The following is a 21829-nucleotide window of genomic DNA, read 5'->3' on the forward strand; positions in this document are numbered from 1 at the left end:
AAGCCTCAAATGGCACGGGAAATTTTTTTTCTTCCTCCACCCGAGTCTCAAAGCTCTGCAGATGCTGGAAAACCACAACACGTCTCTACCCTCCATCCCTCCTATCAATAGGCCAGATTTTCTCGACTGTCACACTACAAAACAGTAGTACCAACCAGATGCTTGAGACTCAACGAAGTAGAACTAAAATCGTGACCGAAAGACAAAAGAAATCATGCAAAGGAACGAGACACCAAAAACACAGACGCTAGAATATTGTTCATCACTGTTCACATTTTATAGATGCTTTTAAGTATAAGGAAGATATTAATACTATTGTATAGTCTAATATATTATATAACTATAGTAATATATAACGAATACTAATAGTCTAATATAGATTATAGTTATAGTTATACTAATATAGTTATACTAAACCACTATAACTAATACTAATATATAGTTATACTAATAGTCGAATATTAATACTATTATATAATCTAATATATTATATAGCTATAACTAATACTAATATATATACTAATACTAATAGTTTAATATAAACTATAGTTATACTAAATCACTATAACTAATACTATACTATAGTATTAGATAGAAATCACTATAATTTTTTTTAATAGGTTAAATCACTATAACAAAATATATATAACTATATATAGTATTAGTATTAGTATAGTATATAGTATTATTATGATAGTATCACTATAATAGTATAATATACAGTTAGCATTATAATATATACTATATATTAATATCACTATATATTATATATATAATTAATATATATATATATATATATAAAATATATACTATACTATATATTATATATATTATGCATATAGAATAAATTTTAGTCCCAAAGGCCAAACGGCGTCGTTTAATAGGGCTTACGGTTGCATACCCTCCCCCTCCCCGCTCGACCATCTCTTCTCTGCCTCTCGAGTCCCCGAGTCACCGCAGCCGTCTCTCACGCCGTCAACAGCCCCTCGCCGTCGACACTGTTGGTCCGTTCTGTTCTCCTCCGCCCCCCCTTCTCCCCGCTCGACCATCTCTGCTTTGCCTCTCAAGTCCCTGAGTCCCCGCAGCCGTCTCTTACTCTCAGCCCCTCTCTCACGCCGTCAACAGCCCCTCGCCGTCGACACTGTTGGTCCGTTCTGTTCTCCTCCGCTTCCAGTTGTTCCCGAGGCTACAGAATCACAGATATTGTTTTCCCCTCTCTCGGCTAGCTAATCGGTATGTGAACATATATATGCTTTTTAATTTTCAAAATCTTACATTTACTTCATGAATGATTCAATGTTTCAATTCATTGCTAATTGATTCATTTCATTTGGGGTTTTTTTTATCGAATTTACAGATTTGAGATTTAGGGTTTTTTTTACAGATTTCGAAATCTGATTAGGGTTTATATTTTATAGTTTTTTTTTTTGTATAGCTCCCCATCTAGCTGAATCTGTATTTTATAATTGTGGAAGGTATAATTTTATATTTTATATTTTAGGAGTTAGGGTTTATATATGTTGTATAGCTCCCCATCGAGGATGAACATGTATAGTTCCCCATCCAGCTGAAAATAGCTTGATTTCTTTCCTTTTTCTTTTTGTGGGTAATTTTGTTTGTTTGTTCATATATATCTGTTAGTAATTTGAACCTGATAAATTTTTTTGGGTTGCATGGATGTCAATCAGTGATTCTGCTGGTTTGGTTTCTTGTGTGTTCTGTGTTTTCTTGAATCATTACAATGTTTTCTTGCATTTTGTGTATTCTCTATTTGAATTTTCTGCTATTGCATTGATGATTTTTCTCTCTCAATTAATCTTTATTCTGTGTGTATTGATATAAGGAACCCAGAAGCTTTTTCTCTTGTGCTATGTTAATGAGAGGCAGGGTACTTTGCCCTTCTGGCTTGTCGTTGCAATTCATGTACTTGAGATTCCTTTATATCAATTTATTTGGTGTCCATTGAACTTATAAAAAAAGTCAGTTTTGGTTGATCCCTCTTTTTTTTTTTGTATTTTTTGTGAACTGGCATCAATATGTGCATAAATGCATATTTGTAAAAACTTTAATGAGCTTCTGATTTAGGGTTTATTTTGTTGTTACAGTTTTTTTTTTTTTTTTTTATATCAGATATTATATTTTGATAGCAGATTTTTCTATAGCAGTTTTTTTTGTTATAGAAGATTTTTTTATAGCAGATTTTTTATGGCAGCAGATTTTTTACATGGGAGCAGCTTTTTTATGGCAGATTTTTTTTATGGTAGATGATTAAAACCGGAAAACCAGACCGAAGCGGACTGGAACCAGTAAAACTGGAAGTACCGGTTTAGGGGGGTAACTAGTGCGTAATCAGTTTTTGAAAATGCAAAACTAGTATTTGTTCTGCGCTTTAGCTTTTTTGGGCAAATTTCAACTGCGTATAATATAATTTATGTGTTTGTGAGCTTCTGATGGACTTGTTACTGATTGGATTGTCATAATTCTATTTATGACCAGTGAATAGCCTTTAGGCGTTCTCAGTGGGTTGCCTTTTTTTTTTCCCTCTATTATTCTTTTCAAAAATTAAATATCATATCTTGTGAAGTCACTTCAGTCATTTAAATTCCATTGATTCTGCGTAAAGTTCTTGAGGTATGATTTTAATTCCATCTTGCGTGCGTATAATTCTAGTTTTCTTCTCTTTGGTTGAAGCTTTGCTGTGATGGTCCATTTAAATTCTCATGCATTTAATTTTAGTTGTCTTGGTTTGGATTTTTTTTCTCTGTATGTTTTTTTCTAGACTCGAGATTTGATGATGGCACTGTTCGTGGCCAACTTAAAATGGGTTTCTCGTCAGTTTCTGGGGTGTTTAGAACATTGGATTAGATCATTGCATTTTATGTTAAGTTTAAAATGACTACTTTGAGTGTTATGGTAGCAGATAATCGAGTCTACAATGTTTGGATTATAATATTTATCATGGAAACAATTCTGTGGTAATTGGTTGATCCTATACGTCCAACTTGTGCTTCACTTTACCTATATGCGAAGTTTACTTCTGTTACTACATGTAATTTTTCTCCAACATCACTGATTAAGTATGACCCTGCAGCTAAGTCACGCAAATCAAACATGATTTCTTCAGTCTTTTCTTTCTATATCCTAACATTGTGGAAATTGGCCACTATATTAATATTTGAGAAATGATATTTGCAGTCGTGGAGTGCGCAAGCATCACGCAATCTCTTTAAGAAAAATGAGTAAATATGAGACCCACATGAAAAAAAAATTAATTTTTTAATAGTGTTCAAAGCGATTGCGCTGTGTCTGCGCACTCTATGACTGTATGTAGCATTGCTCTTAATATTTTGCTTTGATCCATGTATTTGATAAGCTAATTTCTTTCTTTCTTTTAACAGAACAATGTTTGAGATCTAGGGGGATAATCTCCTTGTCGCTTGAGGACGATCTTATCCTGCCTTTTGGTTTGGGATTATATGCTTTTTGGACAATAGATGGCAACACTTCCACCATCACTTGCAATACGCCCCTGCTGTCTAATTTGTGGAGCCAGTCAATCTTCGAAATCATCCCCTGCCTATCATTACATATGTAGAAACCAAATCAGATATGGCATTGAAAACACAGATTTGGAAAGAAAGCTAATATGTGGAGAAGTTGCTAAAACTTCTTACCGGCATCTTAATTCGAAAGTTTATGCTACGTCACGAGTTTTTATCGAGGAAACAGAACAGAGAGTCACAACAATAACAGAAGCTGAAGATATGTTGAAGTCATTGACTTATTTATTTTGGACAGAAATTGGTGGTCAAGTGAAAGTTTCTGTTAGAAAGAAAAATGTCAAATATGCTGTGTATGTTGAAGTTTCATCATTGCAACTACATGGCAGTGATGATAGACTGTTATTGAGTTGGGGTATATACAGAGATGATTCATCATGTTTCATACATCTGGATGCTCAGAGTTCGACGCCAGATGGGAGAGCCACAACCAGGGAAACCCCATTCATACAAAACACCAAGGGAAGGTTTGTGCTTGAGTTGGATTTTGAAGAAAAACAAATTCCCTTCTATCTCTCATTTCTGTTAAAGTCGTCATTAGGTTCTGATCCAAGTGGCTCAGAAATTAGAAGTCATAGGAAGACAAACTTCTGTGTGCCGGTTGGTTTTGGCAGCGGTTATCCAGCTCCTTTGGGTCTCACCTTTTCACCTGATGGTTCCATGAACTTTTCAATATTTTCAAGAAATGCAGAGAGTGTGGTATTATGCTTGTATGATGATATGACCACAGATGAACCCACTTTAGAGCTTGATCTAGATCCATACACCAATCGATCAGGTGATGTCTGGCATGCCTCACTCGAGAGTGCATGGACCTCTGTGAGCTATGGTTATCGATGCAAAGGGGCTCTTACTCAGAGAAATAAAGTTGACACTGATGCTGGGGAAATCCTTCTAGATCCATATGCTAAGATCATTGGGAATTCAATTCCTGGTAATCGTGGATCTGGGTATCTTGGACGATTATGCAAGGAACCTGCTTTTGACTGGGGAGATGATGTCCATCCTAACCTACCGATGGAAAAACTAGCGGTTTATCGTTTAAATGTGAGACACTTTACTGAGCACAAGTCTAGTCAGCTACCTAAAGATGTGGCAGGGACCTTTTCTGGTCTGACTGAGAAGCTGCAGCATTTTAAAGATCTCAGCATGAATGCTGTTTTATTGGAGCCAATTTTCTCATTCCATGAACAAAATGGACCATATTTTCCTTGTCATTTCTTCTCACCAACAAACCAATATGGACCTTCTGGGGACTCTATATCTGCTATCAATTCAATGAAGGAGATGGTGAAAAAATTGCATGCCAATGGAATAGAGGTTTTACTGGAAGTTGCTTTCACTCATACTGCTGTGGGAGGAGCACTGCAGGGTATTGATGATTTATCGTATTATTATTCTAATGGAGTTGGGGATTCAGAAGCAACCAATTCTCTAAATTGTAACTACCCCATTGTGCAACAATTGATTTTGGATAGTCTTCGCTATTGGGTGACTGAGTTTCATGTTGATGGATTTTGTTTTATAAATGCTTCATCTCTGATGAGAGGGTTTCATGGAGAGCACTTGTCTCGTCCTCCTTTGGTTGAAGCAATAGCTTTTGACCCTTTTCTCTCAAAAATCAAGATCATTGCAGATTGCTGGGATCCCCATGACATGCTACCAAAGGAAGCTCATTTTCCACATTGGAAAAAATGGGCAGAAATCAATACAAAGTTTTGTAATGATGTGAGAAATTTTTGGAGGGGCGAGGGTCTTCTGAGTAGCCTGGCAACACGGCTTTGTGGGAGTGGGGACACCTTTTCAGACGGGCGAGGCCCAGCATTCTCTTTTAATTTTACTGCTAGAAGTTTTGGACTCACTCTTGTGGACCTGGTCAGCTTCAGTAATACTGATGCATTAGCTTCACACTTAAGTTGGAACTGTGGGGAAGAAGGGCCTACAGACAACACTGCCGTCCTTGAAATGCGACTTAAACAAATACGTAATTTTCTATTTGTCTTATATATTTCATTGGGTGTCCCTATACTGAACATGGGAGACGAGTGTGGCCAATCTTCTGGTGGTTCCCTTGCATATGCTGACAGACAACCTTTTGATTGGAATGCTCTAAGAACAGGTTTTGGTATTCAAACTACGCAATTCATCTCATTTTTGAATTCACTAAGAATGAGGCGAAGTGACCTACTTCAGAAAAGGAGCTTCTTGAAAGAAGAAAATATTGACTGGCATGGAAATGACCAATCTCCACCTAGATGGGAAGATCCATCCTGCAAATTTCTGGCTGTGACATTGAAGGCTGACAAAGTGGAGTGCCCCTTGAACTCCGAATCTTCACATCTAAGGGGCGATTTATTTATTGCTTTCAATGCAGCTGATCATTTAGAGAGTGTTATTCTACCCGAGCCTCCAGAAGGGATGTCTTGGCGGCGTTTAGTTGACACAGCTCTTCCATTCCCAGGGTTTTTCTCAATCAATGGTGAACCCATTCCTGAGCAGATGGAGGGACTAGCTGCTTATGAGATGAAGTCTCACAGTTCTGCTCTATTTGAAGTTGGCAGCCCAAGTAACCAAACCACTCCCCCTTTCAAAATACAAAGTTGAGCTTCATCAAATGGCATATGGAGAACACATACACTGAGAGAGAGATATTAATTAGTTTTAATATGGTTAATTTCTGTAGATGGGTTTTGGACCTGCTTTCTTCTCCTTATATGCTTTGTAAATCATTTAAAACTGTACTTTTGTATGTAGATATATATATATATATATATATATATATATATATATAAGGACAGAGATCATAAGGTTTGTGTGGTATAACATTTTTTTGTTCTTTCTTAAAATGTTTGCGATTTGTGATTTATAATTAAAAGATACAAATCAAGGTAAGATATTATAAGTGGATTGTGGATGCAGATAAACATGAAAGTATCAACATATAATACACATTCAATGATCACATATCATCATCCAAAAGATAAAACAAATTTACAATGAATGTGAAAGAAACATTCTACATTCAAATATAAAACGCTTTTGAAAAATTCAAAACTTATAAGAGTGAGTGAGTGAGTGAGAGAGAGACCATTAGAAATAACAACGATAAGATATCTTTATCCACTGCGTATTTACTTAGGCCCTGTTTGGATTAAAAAAGTATTTTATTTCATCATTATAATTTTTTTAAATTCACACAATGGTGCTAATTTCTTTCACCTACATTTGGGTACCAAGAGTATCTCAAGTACTCTCACTACTATTCTTTATTTTATTATTACCTTTTACCTACTTTTTTACTATTTATTATTTTTACTTACTATTTATTATTCTATTATTACTTTTTTATTATTTTTTTATTACTATTTACAAACATTCTCAATACTTATAAGGTATTCTTACTGTCCAAACGTAGCCAAATCAACTTTGACAATGTGATGATCAGAAGTCCCTTTGGATGAAAATAATGTATATGATCCAGGAACAAACTTGTATGGTGAATTCTGGAATGCCAATACAATAATCAACCTGCATGTTCCCTGCACATCAAACCATAACTCATCAATGGGATTAATGAGAACGATTACGACAATATCAGTAAAAACTTGACCAGAGGAAGTCCCAACGGATTTCCCCGATAACCTAACATTCTTCAGCGTGGACTGCCGATCAAGAAACGTCTCAGAACAGACTGGTCTTGCCATCAACCCCGGCGGGACAACGATAGTCAGCATGCAAAAACCCTAGGCGACGCTCCCCTTTCCCCTTTCCAGGAACTTGTGGATCAGCATTTAATGGTCTAGACGTACATGTAGGATATGCTTTTGACTAATCACTTGAGTCAGTTTATAAACAGAGATTTTATCTATAGTTTTGAACATGCAAGCGAATGTGAAAACGAAATTAATAGTGACATCCGTTGTTAGAATAAAACAATAATCTTATTGAATATATTGATGAATTTACACAGGTTTTTGGCAGCCATTGCTTACTATAGGGCACTCTGATCTACAGCACTTAGCTTTATTATCATGTTATTGTACAAACAAAGGGGATATATATATATATATATATATATATATATATATATATATATATATAAGCTCAATGTATTCATCAATATATTCATCAAGTAAATTTATTCTTCACTTGATCCCGACTACTCCAATATGGCAAATAAAGGCCCTAAAAATACCTAAATTCAAGGGCAAAAAGCCAAAATCCTTGAACATTTCCACCCACCCCATGACTTGTTTAAGCTGCGTTAATGGCTGCTTGGATCTGTTCCAGAGTTCTGCCCTTTGTCTCAGGTACCACTGTGACCACAAACACTATAGCCAGTGCATTGATTGCGCCATAAAGAAAAAAGGTACCTGAAAACAAGTGATACAAGAAGTCAAAGAGGAGGTAAGTGTTTTCTGGATTCTTCTTGTTTGGCTATAAGGTTAAGGTTAGTGAATTTAATTATTGAACTTATTCTTTAACATTCTTTTAATTTGTGGGTTAATTCTCTCCAAATAATTAAATTGCTAGTACTATTTAGTCGAGTACTTGAGGTGGAAACTGAAGGGTTTTTTTCATTGAAAGTAGAGGAAAGGTTTAGAAACCAAAGAGTTTATATCACAGGAGATGAAAAGTTTTGTTTTTTCAGCAAAAAGTCGAAAAACCGAAAGATTTTCTTACACAAAAGAATGAATAAATAGTAAAATTTATAAAAATGTTTGATGATATGGCTCATTCTTTTGTGAAGACATTATTTTGGTTTTTATATAGGTAATAGATGTTAGACATTTATTAGTTGAAATGAGAATAAGAAAGATCAAGAAGAAATGGACGAAAAGAAAGAGAAAAAGAAAGAAAAGAAAATGAGAAGAAGCTTTACCATAGGAGCTCCAGCTCATGAGAAAGTTGAAAGTGTAGGAACATAGCCATGCTCCAAACCAGTTGACTAGGGTAGCAAGGCTTCCACCCCTCCCTTTAATATTGATAGGAAAAATCTGCAACAAAAAGCATTTTTCATATTGGTGGCATGACCAAATCTTAGTTAGCAATGGTATTAATTTTGCTGATCGATGCTAATTACCTCTGACATCACAACCCAAGGAACTGCACCCATTCCTGCAGAAAAGGATCCTATGTACAGCTGACATCAATGAATAATTGTTAAACAACACAAGGGGGAAAGAAAATAAAAGAAAAGAAAAGATTGAACTGATAATCTTTTGCTGATACCAATCTGAGTGCATAAACTGATTTAGAAGATCAGTAGATATTACCAGTATGCCAGTTACAGCGAGTATGGGGACTGCATGTAGCGCCAACTCATGAGCCTGGGCACAAAACAATGTTTGCAATTTATAAACCATGTGCAAACACACCACTTATTTTGAGAACCATTTCAGTTGTAAAAATAAGTCAAAACACAAACATCTTTTATGCTAACTGATGCGACAGTCTTTCACATCAATGATGTGTTAGGCGCGTCAATAAGGCCTGGTTTGGATAGTGAGTTGAGATGAGATGGAAGTTGAAAGTTAAATAAAATATTTACAATATTATTTTTGTTTTAGGATTTGAAAAAGTTGAATTTTTTATTGTATTTTGTTTGGGAAAGTTTGAGATGAGATGAGTTGAGATTGTTTTAGTATCCAAACCAGGCCTGATTTGCAATATAATTTCTCTTATGAGAACACAGAGAGGAAGCTTTTGAGGTTGACAGTTTAACAATTACCTTCATATAGAATGCACTTGCTGCTAGGATGCAGCCAAGGACCAGCCCTGAAGCAGAAACCTGAAGTGAAACCAAAAAAATCATAAATAATAAAACAAGAAATATAAACTCACAGAAACCTCCGTACATGAATGAGGATTCATATGAGGAGATTCTCAGCTGATGATGTTTGCACAAACAACTTACCAATAAGAGGGGTTTCCTTCCAGCTCTATCTATGAAAGCTGCTCCAAGACCAGTAACCACAACCTACAGAAAGGAAATCATGTAGAGATATTTCCATTAGAAAAGAGATATCACAGATTTACAAGGAACTGGTGAAATTGAGAGAGAATTGGTAACCAGTAGACATGCATAGGTTATAGTTCCAATGCTTGAAGAAAAGCCTGGGAGATCTCAAATACTGTAGTTAGATTGTAATTATAGAACTAGTTCACATTTCAATTATCTGCTTAAAATTGTTGTATTTAGTTTAATATGATGAAAGAGATGCAAATAGAGGGAAGAATGTTGTCAAAATGGTAAATTTTTCCCATGTTGGGGATTCTACCAAGAGTTTTGCATCCTTGTCAAAGGAAATCTTCATGGATGTCTCATACCTGCTGACTCAAAAATTTCTCCAGTGTAAAAGCAGATTCCATGGATTCCTCCAAATTGTTGACATACCATCAACCCAACTCCTATCTGTCCATGGTTGATATAAAGATAACTTAGATAATGGATGGTTCCAGAAAGAGTTAATTGAAAAGTGAAGATACAGGAACAAACACCGAGGAGCAGAATCTTTTTAGAGAGAGAGACACTTACAATCACTGAGCGCGAGTATCTTCTTTGAAACAATTCCAGAAATGTGGGTTTTGGGAGTAGTTCGAGAGTTGCTATATAATCCTGTCAGGCATGATATCATTCTGTGAATGCTTTGATTTATTGTCGTTGTGGATTGCAATGTATATTTCAGAAATCAGAAATTAGAACCTGCATTTCAACTGCCTCCTGAGATATATCAATATCCTTGCCACGAAGTTTCTGAAGTGCAGCTTCAAACTCTTTTTCACGCCCTTTCTTTGCCTAAATTATAATGGGGGTCATTTTCTATGTGTGCATTCTTTTCAAGATTATATCATTTGAGAAAAGCTCATGAAAAATTAATAGTATTTTCTCGTGTATTTCTTTGTGTAGTATTTCTTTGTGTATATACAAAGTATATAAATGTTTTATGAATTCATGTACATCTTCATATATGAACTTCTTTCATCAATATTCTTACCAACCATCTGGGAGACTCTGGAATAAGAAAGAGACCCAAAAGTAGAACAAAGATGGGAATGAGACCTGCAAGTACCTCACAAGTGAGCTCTCTCTGTCATACCATCCCTCATTTGTATGTGTCTTCTAAGATGTATCACAATATTATTTGTTGCAAGGATTATGCCAATCTCACTGTCCTTTTCGCAATATAACTTAGTGTGACCGAGCAACAAAATTTCACCTGTTAATGCTAAAGCCCTCCATGTTAGTATTGTCCCAATAATGAAGGCAACAGACACTCCAGCACAGATCATGAACTGTGGATTAAGGGGACAAATATCAGAAATCAATAATTAAGGAAGGAGGAATCCTTAGACCGACTTGATTTGGTTTGGTTGTCTCAAAAAATAGAATTGTTACTGGCTAAGGAGATCAGGTAGATGACTGTCATGGCTACTCTTAGTGTCGTCCTGGATAATAGAAAGCAGTTTTGAGCTTTATCGGTTATTATTATCAGGAGATCATGGTTTAGGGAATTAGCAAATTTCTGGCATACTCTCTCTCTCTCTCTCTCGCTCTCTCTGTGGTATTTGTTTTTCCTGATCCTAGCAACAACCATTATCAGTTTGTTAATATAATTTATTTGTGTGTGACAAGCATCAGGTTAACTCTTTGCTTATGAATTTCTGCTGTGCAGATTCTCCGGTACATAAATCTTTTGAAATATGACGATCAGAAGCTATGCTGGCATTAAAACCTGGTCTTTTGCTTGTACACTCAGACCTACCTGTTCTGACTGTTCTTAAACCCAAGGTAACTTCTTTATCAACTCTCAAGGTTCCAGGTAACCATGGGAGAAGAGTAGGGTTGGTTACAAGATTTCAGTACTCTGTTGCTGATAGAACATTTGCATCTAGTTCTGTGGATTCGTCACGGTTCATGCAAGCTACTGCCCATTTGGGTCGGAAACAAGGAGGTCCCTCATCCCTATATAGTTGTCCTAGTTTATCAGAAATGAAGAATGAGAGAATAGCAAATCGTGCCAGGGTTTATGAGTTCTTGCGAGGAATTGGCATTATTCCTGATGAGCTTGACGGGTTGGAGCTTCCTGTGACAGCTGAGGTTATGAGGGAACGTGTAGATTTTTCTTCACAAATTAGGGCTTACCATAGAAGACATCAACACCTATCCACTTATTCTTGGTTGCAGTGTAAAGAAAAATATGATTCCTGTTCTTGATTACCTTGGAAAATTGGGTGTCAGGAAATCCACTTTCACTGAGTTCTTGAGAAGATACCCTCAGGTTCTCCATGCTAGTGTTGTTGTTGACCTTGCTCCAGTGGTCAAGTATCTTCAAGGGATGGATATCAAGCCTAAAAATATTCCTCGAGTTCTTGAGAGATATCCCGAAGTGTTGGGATTCAAGCTCGAAGGGTCCATGAGCACATCGGTGGCTTATTTGGTTGGAATTGGAGTTGCAAGAAGAGAAATTGGAGGGGTTTTAACCAGATACCCTGACATTTTAGCCTTTTAGGCATGGAGTAGCCAGGATGATCAAACCTTTTGTGGAGTATCTGCAAGGCTTGGGCATTCCAAGATTAGCTGTAGCTAGACTGATAGAGAAGCGGCCTCACATCCTGGGGTTTGGGTTGGAGGAGAGGGTAAAACCAAATGTGGAATCCCTTTTAGAGTTCAACGTTAGAGAAGCATTACTTCCTTCTGTAGTAGCACAGTATCCTGAGATTATAGGACTTGAGTTGAAACCAAAGCTTCTCAGTCAACAGAGTTTGCTTAATTCAGTCATTGATATTGGTCCTGAGGATTTCGGCCGAGTTCTTGAGAAGATGCCACAGGTTGTTAGCCTCAGTAATGCACCTGTGATAAAGCATGTAGATTTTCTAAAGATTTGTGGATTCTCCTTGGAACAAGTGAGGACGATGGTTGTCGGGTGTCCCCAACTGCTTGCTTTGAATCTTGATATCATGAAACTTAATTTTGATTACTACCAAATGGAGATGAAAAGGCCTTTGGATGACTTGGTTATGTTCCCTGCATTCTTTACATATTGTCTGGAGTCTACCATAAAACTGAGACACACAGTGGTTGCGAAGAAGGGGTTAAAATGTTCTCTTGCAAGGCTTCTTAATTGCTCTGATGTGAAGTTTGATGAACGGATGACCTATGATACTATCGACATGGAGGAGATGGAAACAGAGCAATCATTCGACATGAATACACTAATGGAACCAAGGAGTGATGAGTCAGCTTCTGATTATGATGAGGACAGTGAGGATGACTATCTATAGAATCAGGAATCAGCTTCAGTTGATGGTATGCAGTGGAGAAATTGGCTTTCTCAATGTGGGTCTTCGTGTAGATGGTTTAAGTGCGATATTTGAGTGGTATGCTACTTTACTTGCATTTCTAGTTTCAACATTTTTTTCCTTAACCATGTATATACATAGAGTGGACAGGAACTCATAATGGATCTAGTGAACTTTCAGTGCCCAAGAATTGATGATATGTTCTTTATACTTTGGTCAACGTTGCTGTGAAAATAATAAAAAAGAAAGTAAGTTAAAGTTAGGTTCACAGATTGGGTAACAGAGGAGAGAAGAAAGAAGAGTGGGTAGTCTAGTGTTCAAAAGATACGAAAACACAATCGATCAGGTTGTTCGAGGGTAAATGAGTGCCACATGGAAAAGGTTTAATTTTGTTGAATGTGGGGGAAAGACGCTGCTGCGCCCAAAATACTTTTCAATGAACATCACAAACATGATGGGGGAAAGACGTTGCTTTTTATATCGCTTTGCATACTCTAGGACATGGATTTGGCAATGTATTTAGGTTCAGGTCTGCAGAACTTTACAAGCTATAGTTGAGAAGGATATGTAACAGCCAATTATAGCAGTATTTTTTCTTCAGTTCTTAGCTACTCTCTCTCTCGACTGACAAAGATATATTCTTGTTTATTCAGCCAGACGCAGATGAATGGTGACTCAAGCTATGCACATGCTGCCTTTGGTGGCAGTTGAGGTTTTTGTATGTAAATCTGAAGATTCCTATGTGAGTTTCCTTAATACAATGAATGCTACATTATTTTCTTCGCGTTTTTCCCTCCTAGAGTGAGGTGCATCTCCCGTTTAGAACAAGAGTCCTTCAAACGGTTAGGTAGTGTTGTTCATGTAAAGAAACATCTCATAACTTGCAGTTGGGGTGCCCATTAGAATTTATGGATTAGTTCAATCACTCAAGTGCTTTCAGAAATTGATGGATGGAAATAACTTTATTTAAGTTTTTTCTGATTCTCCATACAGATAATATCTACGTAGTTTTCACTTCGAGGCCTTTTGTTCAAACTTCATAATACCATTGTCATATTATCTGTATTGTTGAAGACATGATGTTGTTCGGTCATAAATTAAATAATTAAATTTACTTCTTCTTATCGGTTTAAACTTTTGGGACAAATTGGCGGTACTAATACCAAATTAGTGTAATGATCACTCTGATCCAAAGATTGGATTAACGACAACAAAAACAACCACCACCACACATGGCATTTATCAAGACACCATATAAAAACTTCCAAAGAATATCTCCTAATGAACTTTCAATTATATTAATGTTCTGCATCCTAGTACCGCGTTCCAAACATGATAAACAGGAAAGGGAAGCCAAAAGAAACATCAATGCAGTCGGTATATGTTTTACCATTACAAATCATCTTCATCTTGTTAGTTAATTTGTCAAAAATGGGACATAAGAAATCTCGTCTGACATGCATCACGAGCATATAAAATGGTAGACTCCATTTTTTTAAAAGGGCGTGCACGAATCTTAAAATTGTATCTAGCATTATTCATATAACAGAAGTACAACTGCCACGTCAAATTCCCAATTAATCTGTTCTATGTTGCCACCCAAACTAGAGTGAGGATGTATTTTAGCACGGAATAACACCAGGCATGGAAAGGAACACAAAATTCAACATGCCAGAAGATTACCTTCCTGCATGCATCCCAAAGAAGGCTATCGTATTTGCAGACAAGACAACTGCAAAGCAATTCCAAAAGAGGGGATTACAACATAAAATCACGGACATTACAGGGAGAAGGCTGAACTTTTTTAATATTCATTACAAAAAAGTAAGAAAGTTTTGGCCTAATTGCGCGTGAATCATGTGAATTACTCAAAACTCTTACAACATAGAAGGTGGGATGACTAGACAGAGAGTGAAGAAGGAATTACAGGAACTGACAAACAGATATAAAATGGCATGTTATGACAACACTGAACTATATCAACAAGTATAATAATAAGGGGGTGATTTTATTAACAGGTAGTTCATAATTTCTTCATCAAGTATAATCTCAACTAGAATCTTTAACGCTTAAAAAACATATTTGGATCTAAAATGAGATGTGATGAGATGAGAATTAGTAGGGCCTAGCATTTTTTCCCTCTCTAAGAATGTTTCATAATATATATATATATATATATATATATATATTAACAGAGTACGCAAAAGTGACTGCACATAAAATTTTTAAATAGTTAATGCAATACCAAAAAGAAAAATAGAAAATGATATGAGATTGGTCAAACAATCCCTGCCAATTCCCATTAAGGGGAAGCCACCATTTGCAACTTTTTAGCAATACAAGATGTGGACTGCATTGCCACAGCTATAAGCCATGATAGGAGGGGGTGTGCTACATTTCTGTTTTGAGTTGGCTGATGGAGAATTTCACTTCCTTAACTTGATGATCCTTGATCAGGAGAAGCAAAAACAAGAACCGAGAAAATGCTACGGATGGTCTGAGTCATTGATAGTCAAGAGCACTCGTGGGAAATTGTGGCAACATATGTGGACCACACGTTGGAGGGGGCGGCATATGGGTGGTTGGATATAAAAGAGCTCGAGTTTGAGCGCCGCGTGTGTCAACTAGATAATTCAAAGATAGAATTAAATTCTATTTTCAACTTGACATATAGAATACATCATCTACATCGCTTAAATGATATAATTTTATTTGTAAGATTCAAAATTTAAAATTTATTTTTTAAATTAATTTATGTCATATAAATATTTTATTAGGTATGTTCTATGCACTAGCTTAAGAATATAATTTTTCTTTCTCACTTTTGCCGCAACAAGTTTTGGGTTTTGAATTTTCAAACAGATCTCTAAAGTATTGAAATTATAAATATAATATTAATAGGAAAATGCTATTTATACTTATAATTTTTTAGGAGTGTCAAATCGTGTTAACGGGTCGTGTTCTTGTCGTGTCAAAGTATGTATATTACACTTAATGGGTCAACACGAACATAACCCCTTAAGGATTTCGTGTTAAAATTCTAAATCCGAGACACGGTAAGATAACGGGTTGACACGACACGACCCGTTAATGAATAAGAAATAAATTAACACGACACGACCCGACCTGTTCCGTTGCAACCCATTTACGTTAATGGGTTGAACAGACACGATACGACAAGACACGACCCGTTTGACTTGATTGATTTTATATAAATATTTAAATATAAATAATATCTATAAAAGATAAAAAAAACTAACTATAAATCTAAAATTATAATCCAAACAAATATGATTCACATAATTTGTAATAATATTCATTATTAAAATTACATCCCAAATATAATAAACAAAATATACAATGTAAATATATTAATGTTACAATTCCAAATATAATAAAAAATTAAAAATACAGATCTAAACAAATTTAGAACTTTTTTTTTTTTGATAATAAGAACTTCATTTAATCATCAAAGTAATGTTTACAAATTGGCTTGATCAAGTCAGATATATTGATGTAGATAAGAAGGGACAGATCCCATCCACATCTCCAAATCATAGACTGACCTAGCAACCTGATTTCCACCTCTAATTACATGTTGAACTTGATACTCGTTGAAATGACTGAGCAGATTTCTAACCTCCTTTAATAGGTTGCCTTGGCTTGATAAGGAATCCTCAGAATTAGCCAAAACTTCCACCATGAGTAAACAATCACACTCTAACACGACTTTGGAAATCCCTAAATGCAAAATAAACTTCAGACCTCGTAACATGGCTAGTAACTCAACAGACGTTGGTTCATGAAGCTCATGCTTAGATTTACTTATAGCCATAAGAACATTTCCTTTCTCATCCCTAAGCACAGCGCCTACTCCAGCCTTTTGAAGATAAAAAAATAACGCAGCATCAACATTTAGCTTGCAAAACCCAGTAGGAGGAGCTCGCTAACAACCCAGTTTCTACATTGAATGGTTTGGTTCGGCAGGTGCTGGGATTACAGGTTTTTACAAACTAATAGCATAGTTTGTAGCCTGCAAAGGGTCCAGTAGGCTGTGCTCAATGGTCCATTTGTTACGCCTGTACCAAAATGACCATGCAATTAAGAAAAATCTGCTAAGTAAACCTTGATCCCCTCTATGTAACAGGGACACAATGGCTTCCGTAACTGTGCATAATTCAGGAAAATATGTTAGAGTAGGTACAAGTTGCTACCATGCAACTTTAACATCATGACACTGTAACACAACATGGGATACATCTTCAATAGAATTATTGCAAAAATCACATGCAGGACTCTCTATAATTTTCCTATTAAACAAGTTGTATTTCGAAGGTAGGCTTTCCTTGCAAGCTTTCCAAGCAAAAAATCTAACTTTATTGGGGACCCTCATTTTCCAAATGGGTTTCCACATTTTCTGCTCTTCATGGGCGTTTGAACTCTCAGCAGTATCACCATTTGTAAGATTCTTAAAAAATCGATATCCATTTTGAACACTGAAAGCCCCATTTTTCTCATGCCGCCACATCCATACATCTTCATGTTGCCTTGGACTAAGAAGGATTTTCATTACATCTGAAGCTATTTTTGGATTGAATAGAGCTCTAACCCTGGAGACATCCCACCAGCCTGTCTCTATATCTATCAAAGATGCTTCTCTTGCTGAAAAATCCCTTTCTGCACTGCCAGTCTCCTCCAACATTAAACTTTGATAGCCAGGAACGTAGTTATCTTGCCAAATCCGAGCAGTAGCCCCATTCCCAATCCTCCATTGACACCCTTTCATCAACATATTTTTTGCTTCCCAAATTCCTTTCCAAGTGTAGGAAGAGTTATGGCCCATTTGAGACTCAAAAATGAAGAATTAGGGAAATACTTAGCCTTAAACAACTCGTGTATTAGAGAGGTTTTATACTTGAGCACCCTCCAAGCCTGTTTAGCTAAAAGGGCCATATTAAAAACTTTGAGATCGAGAAAACCCATTCCACCTCTGGATTTAGGAATACATAGTTTGTCCCACGAGATCCAATGGATTCTCCTCCCCTCATCTCTTTGTCCCCCAAAACCGAGCCATCATCTTCTCTAATTCTCTATAGAAAGTAGCGGGTAGTTTAAAACAACTCATCGCAAAAGATGGGATTGAACATGCAACAACCTTTAGTAAGATCTCCCGACCCCCTTGAGACAATAATTTTTCCTTCCAACTTTGTAGTCTCCTCCATACTCTACTTTTAATTTCTGCAAAAGCAACAGATTTAGCTTTCCCAACAATGGGAGGTAAGCCCAAATATTTCTCGTATTGTTGAACTATACTCCCTCCCCACATAGCCATAATGGTTTCTTTCAAATTATCAGGCACATTAGAGCTGAAGATCATGGCAGTTTTCTGTTTGTTAATCATCTGACCGAAGGCTAATTCATATTTCCTTAACAGCCCTTGAATGCTAATTGAGGTGGCGACATCCGCATCACAAAACATAACGGAATCATCAGCAAAAAGCATATGATTAATACTAGGCGCCCTCTACAGATTTTAATCCCCTTAACAGATCTGTCCAATTCAGCATTTTTGAGCAAACTAATTAAAGCTTCTGTACATAATAGGAATAGATAAGGGGACAAGGGGACAAGGGGTCCCCTTGTCTAATGCCTCGAGAAGACAGTATTGGATCAGTAGGGTTACCATTCACCATGACAGAAAAAGAGACCGAGGTCACACATTTCATGATGAGACCAACCAACCCACGAGTAAATCCCAATTTTCTTAAGATGTTTTCAAGGAAATCTCATTCCACTCGATCATAAGCCTTTGACATATCCAATTTCAGTGACATAAAGCCCTTTTTCCCCTTTCTCTTATGTTTAAGATAGTGGATCAGCTCATAAGCTACTAACACATTATCTGTGATAAGTCTCCTAGGCACAAATGCAGATTGTGTATCAGAAATAATGGAGGGCAGCACACCTTTCAATCGATTAGTAATGACTTTAGCTATAAGCTTGTAAATTACATTACACAAGCTAATAGGTCGAAAATCAGAAACTAACGTAGGTGAACATGTCTTTGGTATTAATACTAACAGAGTGTGATTTAAATGAAGTGGGAACTGACCTGTGTTGAGGACCTCTAGCACAGCTGCAGTAACTTTGTCTCCAATGATGTGCCAATATTTTTGAAAAAATATTGGTGGCATCCCATCTGGGCCGGGGGCTTTGCTAGGATGCATTTGCCTTAACACAGTGAACACCTCTTCAGCATTGTAACTCTTTTCTAACTCAGTGTTCATTTCAGCAGTCACCCTTGGTTCCACCCCATTCAGAATGTCTATTGAACCTCTTTCTAATGAAGTAGTAAACAAGGAATTGAAGTACTCCCTAACCAGCTCATCTCGATGGGCTCCCTCTCTCCAAATACCATTTCCATCATTCAACTTCTGAATAAAATTTCTCTTATTTCTCTAGGAAGCTTTTTGATGGAAATACTTGGTGTTTTGGTCCCCACAACACAGCCACTGAACCTTTGATCTCTGTTTCCACATAAGTTCCTCCCTCTCTAGCCACAACTGAACCTCCTCCCATACTTTTTTATGTTCCTCTACTTTCTCACAAGTGGGATCCGTAAATTGTAAGTTTTTCAGCTTGACTTGGGATTGTTTGATCTGTCTCTAAACCATGCCAAACTTCTTTTGGTTCCAACCGGCCAACTTTCCTCCACAAATTGAGATCATACTCATGGCAGCAACCATGCGACTTCCGCTTTGCTCCTCTTGCCATGTATCCTGGATAATTTTTTCACAGTCAACATGACCCACCCACATAGTCTCGAATTTGAACATCCTTTTACCCCTTTGCTGAGTAGAAAACCATCAGCATTAAGGCACACAGGAATGTGATCCGAGTAGGATACAGTCCCATGTTGAACACTAAAATTAGGAAATAAATCAACCCAGCTAGAATTTGCTAAGCATCGATCAAGTCTTTCACAAATTCAATCTCCTACCTCTCTCCTATTACACCATGTGTAGGCAAGGCCTGAAAAGCTCAGGTCCATCAATTGGCAATCAGTAAGAACAGATCGAAACTCATCTAACTGACTTTGAGGTCTCATTCTTCCCCCCAACTTTTTATTATGATCCAAGATTTCATTGAAATCTCCGTAAACAAGCCAGGGATTGTCAACTGAAGGGGCAAGTGAACGGATCAAATCCCAAGTTTGGTTCCTCTTGGCTGTTTCAGGATGGCCATAAAATCCTGTTAGAAACCAATCCCTAGTTCCATCTACACCATTTGTAATCATAACATGGATGTGATTAGCCGAATAATTAAGCACTTGCAAACTAACCTCTGCATTCCATAAAAGCACCAAGCCTCCATTACGCCCAGTGTAATCAACAGTAAGGCAATTGAGAAAACCTAACCTGACTTTGTAGTTATCCATTACGTGAGATGTAACCTTTGTCTCCTGCAGGAAGACAACATCAGGAGCTTCCTTCTTGATTAGATAAAGAAGAGTTTGAAGTCCTCGTAGGTTCTCAAGCCTGCGAGGATTCCAGGTTAGCAGCCTCATCAGTTTCAGCGGGGCCGCCGATCCAGTATGATCATCTTCCTCCACCAAACCCGTAGGTAAGCATGTGGAAGCCTTCTTCGCAGCCCTTGCATGTTCGCATTCAAGATATGAAGCAGGTCGCTTACGCAGAGTCTTGATGGAAGCTTCTGGGGTTTCCACTTCAATCATGGGGGAGGTTGGATGCCTTCTATTTTTGGATTTTAGTTTGTGCCGGGCAACTCCAGCACTAGAGGGCTTTGTTGGGCTTACCACGTGACCCATTAAAGGCCCATTAGGGGATAAAACGGTATCTTTATCTAAGGAGTTGTGTTCCTGGCCGTTGGGTATGACATTAACCATGGCATTGAAAACTCTTGCTTCCACGGATTGTAGCTGAACATTCGGGACGCCTTTTTTCGAAACTTCAGCTTCACTCCTCTTATCACACGACTGCTCTTCATAAATGGGAACATTAAATAACTGACTAGACGCAACCGCCTCAGCCTTGGTATCTCGGTTATCTGGAGTTCCCGTATATTTCTCTTGCAAATTCGTGGCGTGTCCCTCGGTATTTGCCACAGAGATAGGAGTTTGTTACTTTCCGGTGTTATTAATCCTCTAGCCCATCTGGCAGTTATTAGCCCCCCATCCAGCAGGTGGCACCACCCTCAACCATAGCCCGTAAGGAAGACTGTCTCCCAATTGATCCGCAGTTTGGGACTTCCAGATTTCGCAGTCACGATGGGAGTGTCCCATACACCCACACTGGTAACAGAAATTCGGCAGCAGCTCATAGGTGAACCGTACCCAACAGTCTCTGTGTGAGCCCAGGGTAATCTTCTTCCGCCGCAGCAGAGGCTTCGTAATGTCCAAACTTATTCGGACTCTCATGTACTCACCCCATGCTAAATCATCATAATCAACATCCACTGCAATGACCTTAGCCAGAGCCTCCCTAATCAATTTGCCGACATATTCATTCCATACAATCAGTGGAAGGTCATGGATTCTAACTCAGAAATTTGCTTCTGTCATGGAAACTTCATGCACTTGTAGATGACCCACAATCTCCTTGGTTAATATCAACTGTTTGTCAAAAGTCCAGGGACCATCTTGGAGGACTCGTGTCTTATCCCTTGGGTCATCAAACTCTGCCAGCATTAGACCCGTCGTTAGATCCCGAAATTTTATGCTCTTAGTCGGTCGCCAAATCCACCGCATCGTCTGTTTAAACGCTTCACGATTAAAGTGTCGATCCGTAAAAAGCTTGACCATGAAAGATTTCTCACCTCGAGCCTTTACATTAGCTAGTCGCACTGTTTCTACAACTACCTCCGCAGACTCCTTTGTAGTAAGGGAAAGCTTCTCGTACAGCAACCGTAGTTCCTCATCTATCGTAAAAATATCTCTTTCCAACTCT

General features: G+C 37.4%; 4 protein-coding genes across 4 annotated transcripts; 2 read left to right on the forward strand and 2 right to left on the reverse strand.

The window, feature by feature from the left end:
• The first annotated feature begins 1091 nt into the window (after positions 1 to 1091).
• Positions 1092 to 6343, forward strand: LOC121263650 (isoamylase 2, chloroplastic). Its single transcript, XM_041166676.1, has 2 exons — positions 1092 to 1233; positions 3399 to 6343. The coding sequence occupies exon 2, from the start codon at positions 3495 to 3497 to the stop codon at positions 6162 to 6164; it is 2670 nt and encodes an 889-aa protein (XP_041022610.1). The 5' UTR covers positions 1092 to 1233; positions 3399 to 3494; the 3' UTR covers positions 6165 to 6343.
• A 1365-nt stretch (positions 6344 to 7708) lies between these two features.
• LOC121263652 (sugar transporter ERD6-like 7) lies at positions 7709 to 10907 on the reverse strand. The gene is made up of 12 exons (XM_041166678.1): positions 10781 to 10907; positions 10559 to 10623; positions 10267 to 10359; positions 10099 to 10179; positions 9891 to 9975; positions 9634 to 9677; positions 9478 to 9540; positions 9292 to 9351; positions 8837 to 8890; positions 8644 to 8703; positions 8443 to 8557; positions 7709 to 7933 (listed from the first exon to the last, which is right to left on the reverse strand). The coding sequence occupies exons 1-12, from the start codon at positions 10851 to 10853 to the stop codon at positions 7815 to 7817; spliced, it is 912 nt and encodes a 303-aa protein (XP_041022612.1). The 5' UTR covers positions 10854 to 10907; the 3' UTR covers positions 7709 to 7814.
• A 358-nt stretch (positions 10908 to 11265) lies between these two features.
• On the forward strand, positions 11266 to 13855 carry LOC121263651 (transcription termination factor MTERF4, chloroplastic-like). Its single transcript, XM_041166677.1, is given in 4 exon segments — positions 11266 to 11682; positions 11684 to 12070; positions 12072 to 12941; positions 13517 to 13855. Coding segments are annotated over 3 exon segments (1563 nt in total). The 5' UTR covers positions 11266 to 11280; the 3' UTR covers positions 12846 to 12941; positions 13517 to 13855.
• A 2510-nt stretch (positions 13856 to 16365) lies between these two features.
• LOC121262052 lies at positions 16366 to 17706 on the reverse strand. The gene is made up of 2 exons (XM_041164486.1): positions 17239 to 17706; positions 16366 to 16743 (listed from the first exon to the last, which is right to left on the reverse strand). The coding sequence occupies exons 1-2, from the start codon at positions 17704 to 17706 to the stop codon at positions 16366 to 16368; spliced, it is 846 nt and encodes a 281-aa protein (XP_041020420.1).
• Positions 17707 to 21829: the final 4123 nt, after the last annotated feature.

Source organism: Juglans microcarpa x Juglans regia, chromosome 4S (assembly GCF_004785595.1).
Source record: "Juglans microcarpa x Juglans regia isolate MS1-56 chromosome 4S, Jm3101_v1.0, whole genome shotgun sequence".
Classification (NCBI taxonomy): Eukaryota; Viridiplantae; Streptophyta; class Magnoliopsida; order Fagales; family Juglandaceae; genus Juglans; species Juglans microcarpa x Juglans regia.

Bases quoted from the DNA above. Each gene is read 5' to 3' on its own strand.
- LOC121263652 (XM_041166678.1), bottom strand. From the start codon at position 10,853: ATGATCTGTGCTGGAGTGTCTGTTGCCTTCATTATTGGGACAATACTA. The intron at 10,360-10,558 runs GTAAGAATATTG...ATTATAATTTAG, and splicing joins CAGAGTCTCCCAGATGGTTG to GCAAAGAAAGGGCGTGAAAA. The intron at 9,678-9,890 runs GTATGAGACATC...GAGATCTCCCAG, and splicing joins AGAAATTTTTGAGTCAGCAG to GCTTTTCTTCAAGCATTGGA.
- LOC121263650 (XM_041166676.1), top strand. From the start codon at position 3,495: ATGGCAACACTTCCACCATCACTTGCAATACGCCCCTGCTGTCTAATT.
- LOC121262052 (XM_041164486.1), bottom strand. From the start codon at position 17,706: ATGGGCCATAACTCTTCCTACACTTGGAAAGGAATTTGGGAAGCAAAA. The intron at 16,744-17,238 runs GTTAGATTTTTT...TATCTTCAAAAG, and splicing joins AAATGAGGGTCCCCAATAAA to GCTGGAGTAGGCGCTGTGCT.